This window comes from Centroberyx affinis, unplaced genomic scaffold, assembly GCF_046629955.1.
Source record: "Centroberyx affinis isolate AG114_WGS23_722 - 3 ecotype Tasmania unplaced genomic scaffold, CSIRO-AGI_Caff_v1 ptg002250l_1, whole genome shotgun sequence".
NCBI lineage: Eukaryota > Metazoa > Chordata > Actinopteri > Beryciformes > Berycidae > Centroberyx > Centroberyx affinis.
Genome location: NW_027280541.1, coordinates 4,890 through 23,398, shown reverse-complemented (window position 1 = coordinate 23,398; position 18,509 = coordinate 4,890). Strand labels below are relative to the sequence as shown.

Here is an 18,509-nt window from a genome sequence, read left to right as displayed (position 1 = left end):
TTTTGAACTAATTTTGTACCACAAGACAATGTGCAAAAGGTCAAATAGAGATAATATACTTACTAATGGCCAGTGTACACAGCAACAAGAACATGTGATGTTCAGATCAGGCGGCTCATTCCAGTTACTGGCATCACGGTGCTGGAAAGAGTTACAGCCAGGAAATAAAAGATACAAATATTAAGTTCACAGAAATAAAAGGAATGTTAAAGAGGAAAAGAGAATCACCCTGCTCTAACTTTGTTGAAGAAATTCACATGTATACAAGTACTGTGTGTTTGTACTAAAGGGTTATACATGATCAGACAATAGAACAAATATTACCAATTACATTATCAATTACCTTTTGTGATCTACAAGACTTGCATATCTATAATACTAATATTGATGCGATGAGATTAATTTTTAATTATCCCAGTGGAAAAAATGTACAATTGTCCTTTGAGTGTAAAATACTGTTGAACTTTACCAGGGAGCAACGATGGCGACGGATAAAGTAAAGCTCTTGGAAACACTGGAGGATTTGGGAGATGAAGAGCTCAAGATCTTCCAGTGGTTCCTGCAGCAGGATGACATCCTGGAAGGTTTCCCAGCCATCAAAAAGAGCAAAGTGGAGAATGCAAACAGGCAGGACACAGTGGATCAGATGGTGCAGACCTACAACCAGCACTCTCTGGAGGTGACCAAGAAGGTTTTGATGAAGATCAACAGGAATGATCTAGTGCAGAGTTTGTCAAACAGCAGCTCAGAACCCAAAGGTAAGTCATGGGGAGATAAAAATACAAACATGTCAAAATCAGAAATGACACAATGTCCCTTACATTTATAATTAAATACTGGTAACACTTTATTTGGATAGTCAAATGTTGACACTAAACTAACAATCAAGTGACAAAAAGTAGATGTTCAACAAAGTGTCACTTGTCTATTTGGTCTATCTCTACAGACTTTGTAACGCTAACCCTATCTCTAACATTAACCCCAACCCTAAGATTAACCCAAGCCTCTATAGAGACTTCACACAATTATGAGTTTCACCTGAAACTCAATAGACTTTTTAGTGAAACATTATAGTCACTTGATAGGAAGTTGAGTATCAACACTGAATACCACTTTATACCAGCAAGTTACATAGAGTGTGAGCTGCATCGTTTCAGATTCAGATTCAGATATCTTTATTTTTTCTGGTAGGAACTTCAAGTGTGGAGGCATCAAACATACACACAGGCATATATCAAGACAGCAACAATAAACACAGTCAACAGTCAGTCATAAAACAGTCATAACAAAGTCAGAAAAATAATCATAAAAACAGTCTTAAAGATGCTAGGTAGCCACGCTAGCCTCAGTTATTAGCTGGTTGTTGGAAGGCACACGGCTGGTTTAGTCCTTAGTGTTAGTTCCCTGTACCTGCATCCTGAGGGGAGGAGACTGTTTTGGTTGTGCAATGTGTGTGTGTGTGTGTGTGTGTGTGTGTGTGTAAGGTCTGAAGGTATATGTGACTCCTTCCTTGGTGATGCTGGTTAGTGGTTCCTGGTCTGTGCAAATTAATTTATTGCAGATCCTCACAGTCTTGTGCAGGCGGTTTGTGTTGCTACACAAACCTTCTGAGGAAAAAGAGGCCTTGCTGACATTTTGAGAATATGTTTTGGGTATTTCTCTTGAAGGCGGCAGGGAAGGGAAACTGTAGTGATTAGAAATTACAGACTTTCGCTGAGTCAGTGCTGCTACCAGTCTTCTTCTGCCCTAACTGGCTCTCAGAAACCGTAAGAGCTTCAGCAACCAAACTAGGCAGATGGGTCCAAAATCTCAGCCGCTACTCAGGCAACAAAAACCACATCGGTTGGCCTCATGGTGGCGCTATAACGAGCAACTTTACATTCTGGCCTATAACTTCTGAACCATACGTCACAGAATACAAAAGCCCATTTCTGTCAGAACAAGATTTTCCACCATTTTTAATTTTGTCCAAAGCTGTTTTTTCGCTACTCCTCCTACAAATTTTGACCATCTTCACCAAATTTGGCACACAACATCTCTGAACTGTCCTGCACAAAAATGATTATACATTTTTTTGATATTCCATACCGTTTTGATATAATTGGCTTCCAAAGTTTGGTCAAATGTTGTGGGCGGGGCCTATTTCACAAAAATTGGCATAACTTATCAATGCATTGTGCTCTCTCAACCAAATTTGGAACACTTGTGCTGGTATCAACTCAATGCAAAATGTGGCATCATTAGGGGGCGCTACAGCAACATTTCAAATTGTAAATGGACATAAGTCAGTCACTGTAAATCATATAAGCAAAATTCCTTTATTGCTGGATTCCTTGGGTCAAGCCCATAGACTGCAAAAAAAGATGGACGTAGTGAGTGTGACGTCACCCACAGGTTTCTGAAGAGCTGTTTTGAAGCCAAAAGTTGGGGTTTATGATCTGTAAATGACGTAATTGATCATTTTAAGAGCATGTATGGGTATAATTTGACATTTAAAACACATCAAATGTAGTTATTGCCATTTACTTTTGTGAGGCAGACTTGACTCCAATTCTCTCTCTCTCTCTCTCTCTCTCTCTCAGTGGATGATGTCGGGGAGACTTCAGAGAATAGAGGATCTTCCTCCATTCAACCACAGTCTGCTCCTCTTCCTCACCTTCCCACTGACAGCAGTCAGACTGAAGGTAAAGCTATTCTCTGGCTCGTCCTGGCTGTCATGTTGGTCTTGTCACTGCCCATTTAGTGTGGCTGTTAAATTGATGAAGGATTTAGTTAATTATCAATCAATTATTTTCTTTTACTTGATGTCACAGCTCCTGGAAGCGCCAATGCATTTCAGTAAAAGATTCACAACTTTGCCTTTGCTTTTCCCCACAGCCCAGCCGAGGGCATCACATGGCAAATTCAGATCAGTCAGTCAGTCAGTCAGTCAGTCAGTCATCTGATGCTTCATGAGATGGCCTCGAGAGGGCGTCTTTGGCTAAGAGATGCAGTGTTTCCCATAAATAGGTAAAATCAGTAGTCGGTCAATGTATAGAAAATGTATCTAAATCGATCTCTAATGTAACATCAAGTCATATTTGTCATATAGAGAAGAAGAGAAGCACAGGGCATCAGCAGCATTGAATTCAATCTGACAGAGTCTCCTGGTGTGAAAACTAAATTATACAACAGGTAGTTCCGACCAAGCGATCTGATTGGTCAACTAGACATTTAGAACGTGCTCAAATCAGCATGACAGCACACCTAGCCGTGCTCATCACTAAATATTACTCCACCATATTATCATACAATATATTTAAATATAACGCTACGCTAACTCTGTTCAGCCTTGATGTTACCAGACGCTCTGGCATCCTCCATCAGCTGTGCCGGTGAGTCGGTGACACGGCGCTACTAGCTTAAAAATACATGTGAAGTTCGCGGACATAGTAGCTAAATCTGTCCATGGAAAAATATTTTTTTTCAGCAGATATCTTAGTTACAACAAGATTGAGCTAGCAAGGCAGTTTTGTGTTTATATGTGTGGTATTTATTCAGTTTGGGAAATCCCGCGATCTCTAGAAAGCATTAGCTCAAGTTGGCTGGCTGACTCAACACGGACTAGAAATCGTCTCTGTTGCTAGGTCGTTACTAAGGCTCCGCCTACTTGCTGGAGTAGTAAACTAGGTTCCATTACATAGGAGTCTACTGACGTGACTGATTGTTTTCCAGTTATTAGTCATACCCCATGTATTTCCAGGGAAACGGAAATAACACTAGCAAAAAGTTTTTTATTTTGAGAGCGAATTGCCCCACAATATGAATACATTTTGTTTATATCTTTTATTTTGTTGGTAACTGTTGTATAATCGCAATATTAATATTGCTTAAGTGAAACTTAACATTCCACAATTTGCTCCAAACTCGCCTGTGTTAGTAACAGTAACTTGATAACTCGTCTTCTGCTGCCCTATAAACTTTAAGGGTAGGTAACATTATTAACTTGTGGTATTTAAGTAACGTTAGTTACACGCACGGTGGGTCTGTACAGGATCTGTGCTTGTTTGTTATTTCAAAGGAAACATTGTATTGACGTTGACAGTGAGAACATGTTTGTTATTCTCAGAGCACTTCTAGCAAAATAGGTACTGTGCTTCAAATGGGTTTTCATTTGTCTCATAAGCATCTGTTTAGTGCTGCTAGGTATGAAAGAGGTTTCCGACAGACAGTCTAATACTTTCTGTTTTAGCTTTGTTTTATAAATGTTACTTTGTTCTACACAGATTTGCTGGTGAGAACAACAGAGCCTCCACAACTCATCACATGGTACCAACAAAAGCTCCAACCTAACCTCCAGGACAGGTTTATGTGTGAACAAGAAGGATGGTTAGAGAGGAAGGATCAGAAACATCTGGAAGATATCTACACAGAGCTCTACATCACAGACGGGGGTGACATACACATCAACAGTGAGCATGAGGTCAGGCAGATTGAGATGGCATCAAGAAAGCCAGCGGACACAGAGGAATCAATCAAACCCAGCGACATCTTCAAACCTTCTGGAAAGCACAGATCCATAAGAACAGTACTGACCATTGGGATTGCAGGAATCGGCAAAACATTCCTTGTGCACAAGTTCATACTGGACTGGACTAAAGAGAGAGCCAATCAAGATGTTCATCTCATATTCCCCTTCACCTTCCGCCAGCTGAATTTACTGCAGGGAGAAAAGTTTCGTTTTGCAGAACTAATTCACAGATGTATCTGGGAAACAAAAGACATCAAGGAGGAGGCTCTTAATGAAATCTTCACAAAACTACAGATGTCAGGAAACAGAAACTATGACAAGAGTGAATTCAAACTTCTGTTTGTGTTTGACGGTCTGGATGAGAGCCGCCTTCAACTAGACTTCACTGCCAATGAAAAGTGCTCTATTGATGTGACAAAGTCAACCAGAGTAGAAGTACTGCTGACAAACCTCATCGAGGGGAAACTGCTTCCCTCTGCTCGCCTCTGGATAACCACACGACCTGCAGCAACCAATCAGATCCCTGGAGACTTTGTTGACATGGTGACAGAGGTGAGAGGCTTCACTGACCCACAGAAGGAGGAGTACTTCAGGAAGAGATTCAGTGATGAGGAGCAGGCCAGCAGAATCATCTCCCACATCAAGACTTCACGAAGCCTCCACATCATGTGCCACATCCCTGTCTTCTGTTGGGTCACTGCTACAGTTCTGGAGGATCTGTTGAAAACCAGTGAGAGAGAAAAAGACATGCCCAAGACCCTGACTGAGATGTACACAAAGTTCCTGGTGTTTCATATCGATCAGACGAAAGAGAAGTATGACACAGAAAACTGCATACAGTACATTCAGTCACTTGCACAACTGGCTTTTCACCAGCTGGAGAAAGGCAACCTGATCTTCTATGAAAAGGATCTAAAAAAGAGTGGCATTAACTTCACTGAAGCCTCACAGTACTCAGGAGTGTTCACACAGATCTTTAAAGAGCAGGACCGTCCAAAGAAGGACAAAGACAAGAACAAGATGTTCAGCTTTGTCCATCTGAGCATTCAGGAGTTTCTGGCTGCTGTTCATGTGGTCCTGTCACTCATAAACAGCAACAAGAATGTAATGCCTATGCCAAGACTGACTTTCCAAAATTTGCAGATATTTTTCAGCAAAACATCTGCAACAAAGGTCCACAGGATTGCTATTGACAAGGCCTTACAGAGTCCAAATGGACACCTGGACTTGTTCCTCCGCTTCCTCCTGGGCCTTTCACTGGAGACCAATCAGGATCTCCTAGAAGACCTGCTGAAACAGACAGGAAGTAGCTCACAGACCAATCAGGAAACAGTCCAATACATCAAGAAGAAGATCAGGGAGAATCCATCTCCAGAGAGAAGCATCAATCTGTTCCACTGTCTGAATGAGCTGAATGACCATTCTCTAGTGGAGGAGATCCAACAGTATCTGAGATCAGGAAGTCTCTCCACAGCCAAACTCTCCCCTGCTCAGTGGTCAGCTCTGGTCTTCATCTTACTGTCATCAGAAGAGAAGCTGGACGTGTTTGACCTGAAGAAATACTCTGCTTCAGAGGAGGCTCTTCTGAGGCTGCTGCCAGTGGTCGAAGCCTCCAATAAAGCTCTGTAGGTGGATAGATAACTGGATATAATAACTTTATTAAAATGTGATGTGAGTACAAAATGGAAAATATTTTAAAGCTGTTGTTTGTCTTCATCACTAATTCTACTTCAGGCTGAGTGTCTGTCAGCTGTCAGAGAGAAGCTGTGAAGCTCTGGCCTCAGTTCTCAGCTCCCAGTCCTCTAGTCTGAGAGAGCTGGACCTGAGTAACAACGACCTGCAGGATTCAGGAGTGAAGCTGCTCTCTGCTGGACTGGGGAGTCCACACTGTAGACTGGAGACTCTCAGGTCAGGATTCCTCAACCTGGTCAACACATGACCATTTAAATCCTGCTTTACTTACAGAGTAACATCAGTGAATAGATTCCTAACCTGTGGAGGATTTTCTCTGCTCTTATGATTGTGGTAACAACCTTTCACTCTACTCTCTGTCCCCTATGAACTGTTTTCTGCTTTCTATCAGGATATTTCATTATTTCCCTCCTTGCTGTCTCTGTTGTTGAGACCAAAAATACCAAAAAGGATTTCTAAGATTCTGCAGCAAACTGATCCAAGAACTGCCAAACTGACCAAATGAAAGCACAAAGCAGATCACTGGAGCAACAGTTTGGAGTGGTGACCGCTGCAGTTTTTACTAAAATTAAATCACATTATCACACCTAGCATCAAAGCAGATAGTGATTATCTAACATGAATCTTGTTTTAAACAGGCAGTTTACACTGAGCTTGGCTCTCTTTTCCAGAAAACACTGGTGTAGGAAAGCAGGCAAAAGTAATTCTCAGTAATAAACAATGAATAAACTGTAAATCAATGGAAGAACACCTAAAACTTGTGTGTGTGTGTGTGTGTGTGTGTGTGTGTGTGTGTGTGTGTGTGTGTGTGTGTGTGTGTGTGTGTGTCTGTGTGTGAGAGAGAGAGAGAGAGAGAGAGAGAGAGAGAGAGAGAGAGAGAGAGAGAGAAGAGTGTTCAGTTGTGTGATGTGTGTAAGAGTTCAGGTTATTGTGATATAAACCATTTATAATATTTGTATTCTTTATAATTTGGGATTGGTAGTGATATTTCAATCAATGGACTGACAGTATGTTTGGTACGGTGGCCATTTTAGTACATCCTCAGCCAGAGCCGGTCCTGACCTCCATGGGGCCCTAAGCAAAATTCTGCTAAGGGGCCCTCCTACCTGACCCGTGAGCCATGTAAACCATTTGCCATTGCCACACAGTCGCACCTGACACCCCAGTGCTCCCACTACAATCCTCCCTCCTTTAAAACAGTTTGCTCCATCTGTCGGTCTAAGAATAAGTAGACCTATACAGAACAGAATGAGGTATAAACAAACAATATTTATTGAATAGAATATTTTCTATAGACTCTTAAGATAAGTGAATATTAACATTAACATAAATAAAAAATTGTAGAGCATCCATATTGCCCAGTATGCCCAGCTAATCAACATTTTAAATTCAATATTTAATCAATAGTCAATGTCAATCCATTGCTTTCCATCTTGCATTAGTCCAGAGTTGTAACTAAACCTTGACTGAGAGACTAGATAATCATTGTCTTGTTTTAAAATGATGTGCGCCTATGAGGAGTGCCATCACACCCATATACTGTCTGGACTGGACTGGTCCCCACAGAGGTTGCTGCTGGAAAGCGCGAGTTTAATTTCGTGCACGCGTATATGAACGCATGTTCACGTGCGACGCGGTTATCTTTTCCGAGCTGCAGTCTATAAACACCGTTGCCCGTTGGCGTTTATCAAACGTAACAAATAGTTGACACAGACAGACCAAGAGATGCACTGCCCAGCTTGGTTAGCAAGACAGACAGAGAGAGATACACTGCAAGCTAGCACATCAACTTAACGTTACTGTTATTTGCCGACATCAAACTTGGAGAGGAGAGAACACAAGTTGACCTGATTGCTGTTCCCGCAATTCACTCTCCTGGTGTTTTTTTTTTCCTCTTTTCGTGACCAGAAGGATAGTTCCGCTTCATCCTCTCATCGAAGTTGTAAACATTGACACACGCTTTGACACGAGGGGGAGGCGGGGCCCTTGCATAATTTGCGGGGCCTTATGCAACTTGCGTAGTGAGCGTATAGGGCCGCCCGGCTCTGTCCTCAGCTTCCTTTGTCATTCGTAGCTGTACTTTGTCAGACTTAGATGGAGTTCGTCTACAACAGAGGGCAGTCCTGGCATTACAATTAAGTGCTTCCAATCCTTCATCACGCAGATTAATCTCGCACATGTGCAGTGCGCTACAATCATACTGAAAGAAACCAGTTGCAGGAAAATACATACAGCATTTTGGATTAACTGTGCGGCGATTCTGATAAATCTGATTATTTGGATAGTCCAGCACTCTGCCACAAGTATCGCCGCCTTATCTTGATTTAATGTGTTATGATTTCTTTTGAGAAAAAAAAATGTCTTGTTCATTTAACTGGGGGTAGATGCTGCTCCGTCATATTATCTGACGTTATCTTTTGCTAGTTTAGATTATTCCTGGCTAAATTGGTAAAGCAAGCAACTGTGAAATGATGCTAAGTAATTTCCCTATAAACATACAATATACATTTATAATATGGACAGATAGTTGACAAGATCACTGTTCATAGAGCCTACACCTGGCTAGCGTTTACTTGTTATTCTAATAAGTGAGCAAATTGAAGACTTCTGGTTTAGTGGTTGTGCTTTTAAAATAAAATCACGATGGCAACAAACATAAAAATTACATTTAGGGCAAATATTAGAGCAGTTTTTCATTACCAAACAGACAATCTTCACGTAACTTGAATCGTTAACTTGTTCGGCGTGATCCTTTTCACACAAAATCATACATTATTAAGATAAGGCGGCGATACTTGTGGCAGAGAGCTGGACTATGCAAATCTGAATCAGATTTATCAGAATTGCTGCACAGTTAATTCAAAATCTATTTTCCTGCAACTGGTTTCTTTCGGTATGATTGTAGCGCACTGCACATGTGCGAGATTAATCTGCGTGATGAAGGATTGGAAGCACTTAATTGTAATGCCAGGACTGCCCTCTGTTGTAGACGAACTCCATCGAAGTCTGACAAAGTACAGCTACGAATGACAAAGGCAGCTGAGGATGTCCTAAAATGGCCACTGTATTTTGGGTGTGACAAAGGTCTACAATGGTAAAATATTTAAGAAAGGAATAAGGGAATCATTATATAAGATATCAGATACTTCAGATACTTCGGAAGAAATTATTAAAGAATCAACATTGATAAAATGTTTTCATTTCCCAATCCTAATTATGTCAGATTGAATAAAGCTCAAGCAAACATTTTTAAAGTTGTTGTTTGTCTTCCTCACTAACTATCCTTCAGGCTGAGTGTCTGTCAGCTGTCAGAGAGAAGCTGTGAAGCTCTGGCCTCAGTTTTCAGCTCCCAGTCCTCTAGTCTGAGAGAGCTGGACCTGAGTAACAACGACCTGCAGGATTCAGGAGTGAAGGTGCTCTCTGCTGGACTGGGGAGTCCACACTGTAGACTGGAGACTCTCAGGTCAGGATTCCTCAACCTGGTCAACACATGACCATTTAAATCCTGCTTTACTTACAGAGTAACATCAGTGAATAGATTCCTAACCTGTGGAGGATTTTCTCTGCTCTTATGATTGTGGTAACAACCTTTCACTCTACTTTCTGTCCCCTATGAACTGTTTTCTGCTTTCTATCAGGATATTTCATTATTTCCCTCCTTGCTGTCTCTGTTGTTGAGACCAAAAATACCAAAAAGGATTTCTAAGATTCTGCAGCAAACTGATCCAAGAACTGCCAAACTGACCAAATGAAAGCACAAAGCAGATCACTAGAGCAACAGTTTGGAGTGGTGACTGCTGCAGTTTTTACTAAAATTAAATCACATTATCACATCTAGCATCAGAGCAGATAGTGATTATCTAACATGAATCTTGTTTTAAACAGGCAGTTTACACTGAGCTTGGCTCTCTTTTCCAGAAAACACTGGTGTAGGAAAGCAGGCAAACGTAATTCTCAGTAATAAACAATGAATAAACTGTAAATCAGTGGAAGAACACTTAAAACGTGTGTGTGTGTGTGTGTGTGTGTGTGTGTGTGTGTGTGTGAGTGAGTGAGTGAGTGAGTGAGTGAGTGAGAGAGAGAGAGAGAGAGAGTGAGTTCAGTTTTGTGATGTGTGTAAGAGTTCAGGTTATTGTGATATAAACCATTTATGATATTTGTATTCTTTATAATTTGGGATTGGTAGCAATATTTCAATCAATGGACTGACAGTATGTTTGGTACGGTGGCCATTTTAGGACATCCTCAGCCGCATTTGTCATTCGTAGCTGTACTTTGTCAGACTTAGATGGAGTTCGTCTACAACGGAGGGCAGTCCTGGCGTCACAATCAAGCGCTTCAGAATCCTTCATCACGCGGATGAATCTCGCACATGCGCAGTGCACTACAACTGTACTGAAAAACCAGTTGCAGGTAAATACATAAAGCATTTTGGATTAACTGTGCGGCGATTCTGATAAATCTGATTATTTGGATAGTCCAGCACTCTGCCACAAGTATCGCCGCCTTATCTTGATTTAATGTGTTATAATTTCTTTTGAGAAAAAAAAATGTTTTATTGTTGATTTAACTGGGGGTAGATGCTGCTCCATCATATTATCTGACGTTATCTTTTGCTAGTTTAGATTATTCCTGGCTAAATTGGTAAAGCAAGCAACTGTGAAATGATGCTAAGTAATTTCCCTTTACTTGTTATTCTAATAAGTGAGCAAATTGAAGACTTCTGGTTTAGTGGTTGTGCTCTTAAAATAAAAGCACGATGGCAACAAACATAAAAATTACATTTAGAGCAAATATTAGAGCAGTTTTTCATTACCAAACAGACAATCTTCACGTAACTTGAATCGTTAACTTGTTCGGCGTGATCCTTTTCACACAAAATCATACATTATTAAGATAAGGCGGCGATACTTGTGGCAGAGAGCTGGACTATGCAAATCTGAATCAGATTTATCAGAATTGCTGCACAGTTAATTCAAAATATATTTTCCTGCAACTGGTTTCTTTCAGTCTGGTTGTAGCGCACTGCACATGTGCGAGATTAATCTGCGTGATGAAGGATTGGAAGCGCTTAATTGTAACGCCAGGACTGCCCTCTGTTGTAGACGAACTCCATCTAAGTAAAGGTACAGCTACGAATGACAAAGGCAGCTGAGGATGTCCTAAAATGGCCACTGTATTTTGGGTGTGACAAAGGTCTACAATGGTAAAATATTTAAGGAAGGAATAAGGGAATCATTTAAGATATCAGATACTTCAGATACTTAGGAAGAAATTATTAAAGGATCAACATTGATAAAATGTTTTCATTTCCCAATGTTTTCATTTCCCTCACTTACTATCCTTTAGGCTGAGTGTCTGTCAGCTGTCAAAGAGAAGCTGTGAAGCTCTGGCCTCAGTTCTCAGCTCCCAGTCCTCTAGTCTGAGAGAGCTGGACCTGAGTAACAACGACCTGCAGGATTCAGGAGTGAAGCTGCTCTCTGCTGGACTGGGGAGTCCACACTGTAGATTGGAAACTCTCAGGTCAGGATTCCTCAACCTGGTCAACACATGACCATTTAAATCCTGCTTTACTTACAGAGTAACATCAGTGAATAGATTCCTAACCTGTGGAGGATTTGTGTGTGTGTGTACGTGTGTGTGCGTGTGTGTGTGTGTGTGTGTGTGTGTGCGCCTGTGTGTGTGTGTGTGTGTGTGCAGGCTGTCAGGCTGTCTGCTCACAGAGGAAGGCTGTGCTTCTCTGGCCTCAGCTCTGAGCTCCAACCCCTCCCATCTGAGAGAGCTGGACCTGAGCTACAATCATCCAGGAGCCTCAGGAGTGAAGCTGCTCTCTGCTGGACTGGAGGATCCACACTGGAGACTGGACTCTCTCAGGTATGGAGAGGCAACGTCTGCTAGAAGGCTGAGAGTCACACATTTTCTCTGTCACACTGAGAAGCTGAGGAATATTGATTGATGTCTAACAGCAGTTATGACTGATGCTGTATGGAAACTCATTCATATTGAAGGTTATTAAATGTCCATGTTTCCATCATCAAAGAGAATCTGCTGGTCTGACTTTGTTTATTCCCCCAGTGTGGACCATGGTGGAGTGCAGAGGTTGAAACCAGGTCTGAGGAAATGTAAGTGTGTATTTAGTTTGATTCATGAAAACAAAGCAACACACATTCAACTAGTTCTTTAATACACCTTGTGGTGCAACCTGGACACATCATCAGTGATGAACCCAGGGTCATCAGGTGTTTCGTGTCTTAACATCAGACACCCTCACCCAGGTGACCCAGTGATCAATCCCCGACTTATGTCCAGGTAGCGCATTACACCACGCGTCACCCCTCTTCAACCAGAGCCAACGGGAAGCCTTTTCAGTGGCTTCCAAGATGTTCCTGATGGCTCTTCTTCTTTGCAGCCCACAAATCCCCAAGAGTCCCAGGACCCGGTGTAGAGACTGGCCTGTGAAGCCCCTGCAGCCCACTTCAATTGGCTCACAGCAGGCCTTCCACCCATTCCTCCGACAATCAGCTACCAGATCTGCATACTTGACTCTCTTCCTTTCTTGTGCCTCCTCCATCCGATCTTCCAAGGGGACAGTTAGCTCTAGCAAAACCACTTGCATAGTTGCCACGGACGTCAGGACCATATATGGCCTGAGTGTGGTAGCTACGATAGTGTCCAGGAACCTCAGTTGTCTCCCTAGGTCGACCAGGAACTCTTGCTGTAGTGAGCAGACCACCCTGGGCCTTTGGCTGGGGCTGAGGCTTCTCCCCTGCTCGAACAAGGGCGATGGTGCACTTTGATGGGTGTTGCTGCTTGCTGTAGCTGATGCCAGTGCAGATGGTGTCTGCTACTGCCCGCAGAACTTGGTCATGGTGCCAACGATCCCGCCCCTCTCCCAAGGCCTTTGGACAGCAGCTGAGGATGTGCTCCAAGGATCCCCTTTTCTGGCAGAGTTGGCAACCAGGTGAGTCCACCAGGCCCCAGCTGAACAGGTTGGAAGGGCTCCGGAGGACATCATAAACTGACTGGACCAAGAACTTGAATCAGTGTGGTTCCACCTTCCAGAGTTCTGCCCAGGTGATCTTTCGGCCGGTTGTATGCTCCCACTTGGTCCAGGCCCCCTGCTTGCACATGCCCACCATTCTGCTGTAATGAACTTCCTCCACCTCTGCGCGTACCTCGTCCTGGATTAGCTTTCGCCTCTCCTTTCCTCGGGCTTTACCGTAGCAAGGTCTTGAATTGCTCCCGAGCCCGGCCCGACCAGCTGCCACAGTGCCCATCAGGATGTTGTGCCGCAACCTTGCCTCAGCCCGCTCAACTGCCTCCTGCGCGCGCCACTTCCTTCTTGTTCTGACCTCGATGCCCATCGAGGAGACCTTGGTGTCTGCCGGAATCTTGGTAGAGCAGGACTTCTCTGGCTCTGGCTTGGGTGACCTTGAACTCCTCTGCCAGACTGCTGAAAGGAAGCTGCAGCTTGGTGTTATGCCCGTAAAGGGCGATGCTGCTTAGACTCCACAGCAAGCCCAGCCACCTGCGCAGGAACAGGCTGGTCTTCCTTTCGAAGCCCTCCACGATGGTGACTGGGACTTCGTAGATTAGCAGTGGCCAGAGGAGTTGAGGCTGGATTCCATGATGATATATCCAGGCCTTGAATTTTCCAGGAAGCCCTGATTTGTCCACTGTGGAGAGCCAAGTGTTGAGGTCATCACTGGTTGTTTGGTGCGCTGCTGTGTCCTTCAGATTGCTGTTGAAGATCTTACCTAGGCTCTTGACTGGCTTTTCTGTCACAGATGGAATTTGGGTGTCTCCCAAAGAGAAGTGGAACTGGACAGTTACTCTTCCTTTCCTGAGGACCAGAAACCTGGATTTTGCGGGCTTGAAGTTCATTCTTGCCCATGTAATGACCTGTTCAAGTCCTTGAAGGAGCCACCTGCATCCGGCCACTGATGTTGTCGTTACCATTAGGTCATCCATGAACACTCTGATCGGGGGTTGTCGGGTGCCAGTTTTGGACCGGGGACCTCTGCACTCCAATTCTGCAGACTTCACAAGCATATTCATGGCCAGGTCAAACAGGGACACAGAAATTGTGCAGCCAGTGATGATACCCTTTTCTAGCCGATGCCACGCTGATGTCAAAGTCCCAGAGGACACTCTCAGACTAAAGTTGTTGTAATAGTCAAGGATGAGGTTTCGGAGGTGTCCAGGTAGCGCATTACGCCACGTGTCACCCCTCTTCAACCAGAGCCAACAGGAAGCCTTTTCAGCGGCTTCCAAGATGTTCCTAATGGCTCTTCTTCTTTGCAGCCCACAAATCCCCAAGAGTCCCAGGACCCGATGTAGAGACTGGCCTGCGAAGTCCCTGCAGCCCACTTCAACTATTTAGATAGAAAGTCCATTCACACAGCAGTATGTGATGTCCATTCATTCAGATCCTAATGAAGCTGATGGCTGACATTATATGTTTTAATGAAACTGCTAAATAAGTTGTGAATTATTTATCTTTTTACTTATGTGTGTGTGTATATGTATTATCATTGTTATTGATTTATTTATTTTTAACCCATTCGTGTTATTATTAGTCTCTTTTCATCATATTGTCTTAATTGTTAAACCTTATGTAAGCCTCATCAGATGTTGGTTGCCTTTTCTTGTAATTTAAATCAATAAGTAATAATATACACAAAAATGAAACTATTAAATGATTAACAGTCAGCCTGTTAAAAAATCAACAAATAATAAACACAGCGGGTGTATTAGATACAAATTTGCTGCTGTATTGTGTCTTGTTCTCTCATCAGATGCCTGTGAACTCACACTGGACCCAAACACAGCACACAGAAACCTCTTCCTGTCTGAAGACAACAGAAAGGTGACAGTGGTGGAAGAGCAGCAGCCATATCCTGATCACCCAGAGAGATTTGACTTCTGGCCTCAGCTACTGTGTAGAAATGGTCTGACTGGTCGCTGTTACTGGGAGGTCGAGAGGAAAGGAAGTGTTTATATAGGAGTGACTTACAGAGGAATCAGTAGGAGAGGAGAGGGTGAAGACTGCAGGCTTGGAAGGAATGAAAAGTCCTGGAGTCTGTTCTGCTCTCTTTATAGTTACTCTGCCCGGCACAATAACAGAAGAATAGATATACAAACCCCCCTCTCCTCTGACTCTAACAGAGTAGCAGTGTATCTGGACAGGCCTGCTGGCTCTCTGTCATTCTACAAAGTCTCCTCTGACACACTGATCCACATCCACACCTTCTACTCCACATTCACTGAACCACTCTATCCTGGGATTGGGTTTAGGTTCTGGTTTGTGTCTGGTTCCTCAGTGTCTCTTGTCAGATAGAGGAGGGAGAGAGAAACACTCACACTGCTGACCAAAGACAGCTGCTGAAATGATAGTTCTCTCTGTACAGGATCACACACACACACACATCTTTTTTTTTAATAAACTTCATTTCGATTTTTTCATTTTAATGAACAGTTACAGAGTTACAAGTAATCTCTCCTACTCTACGAGACAGTGGGCCAGGAGGGATGCAAACGCAATTGCATTTTCTTGATGAGTAGATACGTTTTACTCTGACACACCAAAAATGGCAATGATAGGGTTAGGGTCAAGCATTCTACCACATATACGTGAAAGTGATTCAAAAATGGGGCTCCAATCCAGAAATTATTCAGTGTCTGACATGACCAGAACATATGTACCAGAGTGGCAGGGGGTTTGGTGGCATCTGGGACATTGGGGATTCACTGTAGGATAAATTCTAGCTAATCTAGCATTTGAAAAGTGCAGTCGGTGAACTGTAGTAGTCCATGTCTTATGCAGAGGGATGAAATGTGGATACGTGCTATAATATAATCGTCCTGTCTCCTTATAGTGCTGGCTTACAGCAACTGCTCAGAGTCTGCTCAATTTATGGTGTGCAGTATGACATTAAATTTAACTCTAAAAAGAGTGTTGTCATGATTGCTAAAACCAAGGAGGATCAGAAGCAACATTTTCCTACATTCTTTATGGCAGAAGCGCTAAATGTGGTGAACAAAGTAAGATATCTGGGTCATATCATCAGGAATGATTTATGTGATGATGATGATGTGCAGTGCCATTGTTACAAACTGTATGCACAAGCCAATATGCTGGCACGCAAATTTCATATGTGTACAGATGATGTTAAAACAGCTCTTTTTAAAGCCTACTGTACTCCACCCTGTACAGCCCACCTGTGGTGCAGTTATAGTAAAGCAAAAATGAGAAAGCTTCAGGTGGCATATAATGATGCATTCAAAATCTTGCTTAAGCTCCCAAGATGGACGAGTGCAAGTCATATGTTTGTGACTAGCAATGTTCCCACCTTCCATGCTGTGTTGAGGAATTTCATGTATAAATTTATGTGTCGGCTAATTGAGTCAAAAATGTAATCATAATGGCTTTAACTGAGCCTACACAAAGTGACACAAGGAATTCCTCTTGTTTCTGGAAACATTGGAACAAATCTCTGTATGTGTTTTAATCACTTGTGGACTTGTGAACTGCCATGATCTTGTACATATTTCTGTGCTGTTTTGTCCTCGTATTTTACTTTTTATATTTTTCTTTCCTTGCTGATATGGACCTATGTGTCTGAAATAAAGTTGAATTGAATTGAATTGAAATTGAATATCTTCCCATAACTCTTCTGATAGTTCTACCCCAATGTCCTCTTCCCAAGCCACTTTGTTGTCTGTCCAGGTAAGGGACTTAATGTGCTGGATCACAATATATATCTTTGAAAATAAGCCCTTCACAGAAAGGTTAATTAAGTAATGTACTGAGTTGGGTGGGGGAGTGCAAGGGAAAAATGGGAAATGTCTTTTGGCAAAGCTCTGAACCTGTAAGTATCTGAAAAAGTGAGATCTGGGGATATTATTGTTGTCACATATGTAGTCAAATGTAGTAAAGTTGCTATTAATAAATAAGTCAGAGAAAAATTTAAGACCATTTCTGTGCCACAGCTTAAATGCTGAGTTTATTTGTCAGCAGGAAAAGGTGGTTGAATGTCAGTGGAGAGAAAGTGCTCGCTTGCTTGAGGTTAAAGTGTCTTCTGAATTGGTTCCAGATTCTAAGAGAGTTTTTTTTACATTTGGGTTTGCAATGTGGGTCCCTGGATTCAGAGGTAATGGATGTAATGGAAAAGTCAAAAGAGATATAGGGGACGTCAGGAGGCTGGCCTGCAGCTCCTTAAGCGTCCAGGTCGGGACTTCTTGGTTAGAGAAGGTGTTGATCCAGTAAGGAAATTTTGTTATGTTTGCTGCCCAATAGTAATGCAAGAAGTTGGGTAGGCCTAATCCACCTTGTGGTTTTGACCTCTCCAAATACACGTTTTGCATGCGCGGGTTGGATTTGTTTCATATGAATGTAGATACACTTATCTAATTGCATGAAGAATGACTTCGGTAAAAAGATGGGGATCATTTGAAACAAGTATAGGAATTTTGGTAACAGAATTAATGTGACCCACTAAAGAAATAGGAAGAGTCAACCATCATGTTAAATCTAGCTTGGTGCACTCTAGTAGTGGGGTAAAATTATGTTTACAAAGTGCTGCAAATGAGCGTGTTGATGGTCAGGATGACCGGAGTAAAGGTAGGACCCAAATGCAGATCATACAGGCAGGCAGGACAAACAAAACAGCTTTATTGCCACACAGGCAAAAAGGCAGACAGGCAAACAGAAAAACTGGCACACAGCTAAACTATAAATGAAAAACTACTCAATAGTAGTGGCATAGGCTGAACAGGCTAAAGCAAAACAACAACTGAGCACAGAGATAGGGGAAAGCACAGACTAAATACATGAGGGTAAATTACTAACAAGAGACAGCAGGGGAGACCGGAATTAACACAGGAAGTTGACAGGGAGAAAACCCACATGAAGACATACTTCAACTCTATCTTGAATGGAAACTGATTGTACCTTGCTCTCTCAGCTAGCTTGTTGATAGGGAAGAGACTTTTTGTAAAATGTAATTTATAATCTGATAATCTTTTCCAAATTTTCTAAAAACTTCTAGAAAGTGGGGTATAGATCTGTCTGGGTTTTAAATATAAAGGAGTAAATTGTCTGCATACAGTTATACCTTGTGGACCATTTCTCTCCTCGTCATTCCGAGAATTCGTCCCTCGGAGCGTAAAATAAAAATAAAAATAAAAAAGGAGATAAACAGCATCCTTGTCTTGTCCCTCTTCAGGGAAGAGGGGGAAATAGCCGGAGGTGATATTGTTAGTGCGGACAGCGGCTTGGAGCGCTGAATATAAGATTCTGATCCAA

The 18,509-nt window shown here is 42.4% G+C and overlaps 1 protein-coding gene across 1 annotated transcript; it reads left to right on the top strand.

The window, feature by feature from the left end:
• Positions 1–478: 478 nt before the first annotated feature.
• On the top strand, positions 479–16,810 carry LOC139655402 (NACHT, LRR and PYD domains-containing protein 3-like). The gene is made up of 9 exons (XM_071532799.1): positions 479–758; positions 2,583–2,684; positions 4,266–6,135; positions 6,245–6,418; positions 9,492–9,665; positions 11,552–11,725; positions 11,903–12,076; positions 12,278–12,324; positions 15,001–16,810. The coding sequence occupies exons 1-9, from the start codon at positions 482–484 to the stop codon at positions 15,540–15,542; spliced, it is 3,534 nt and encodes a 1,177-aa protein (XP_071388900.1). The 5' UTR covers positions 479–481; the 3' UTR covers positions 15,543–16,810.
• Positions 16,811–18,509: the final 1,699 nt, after the last annotated feature.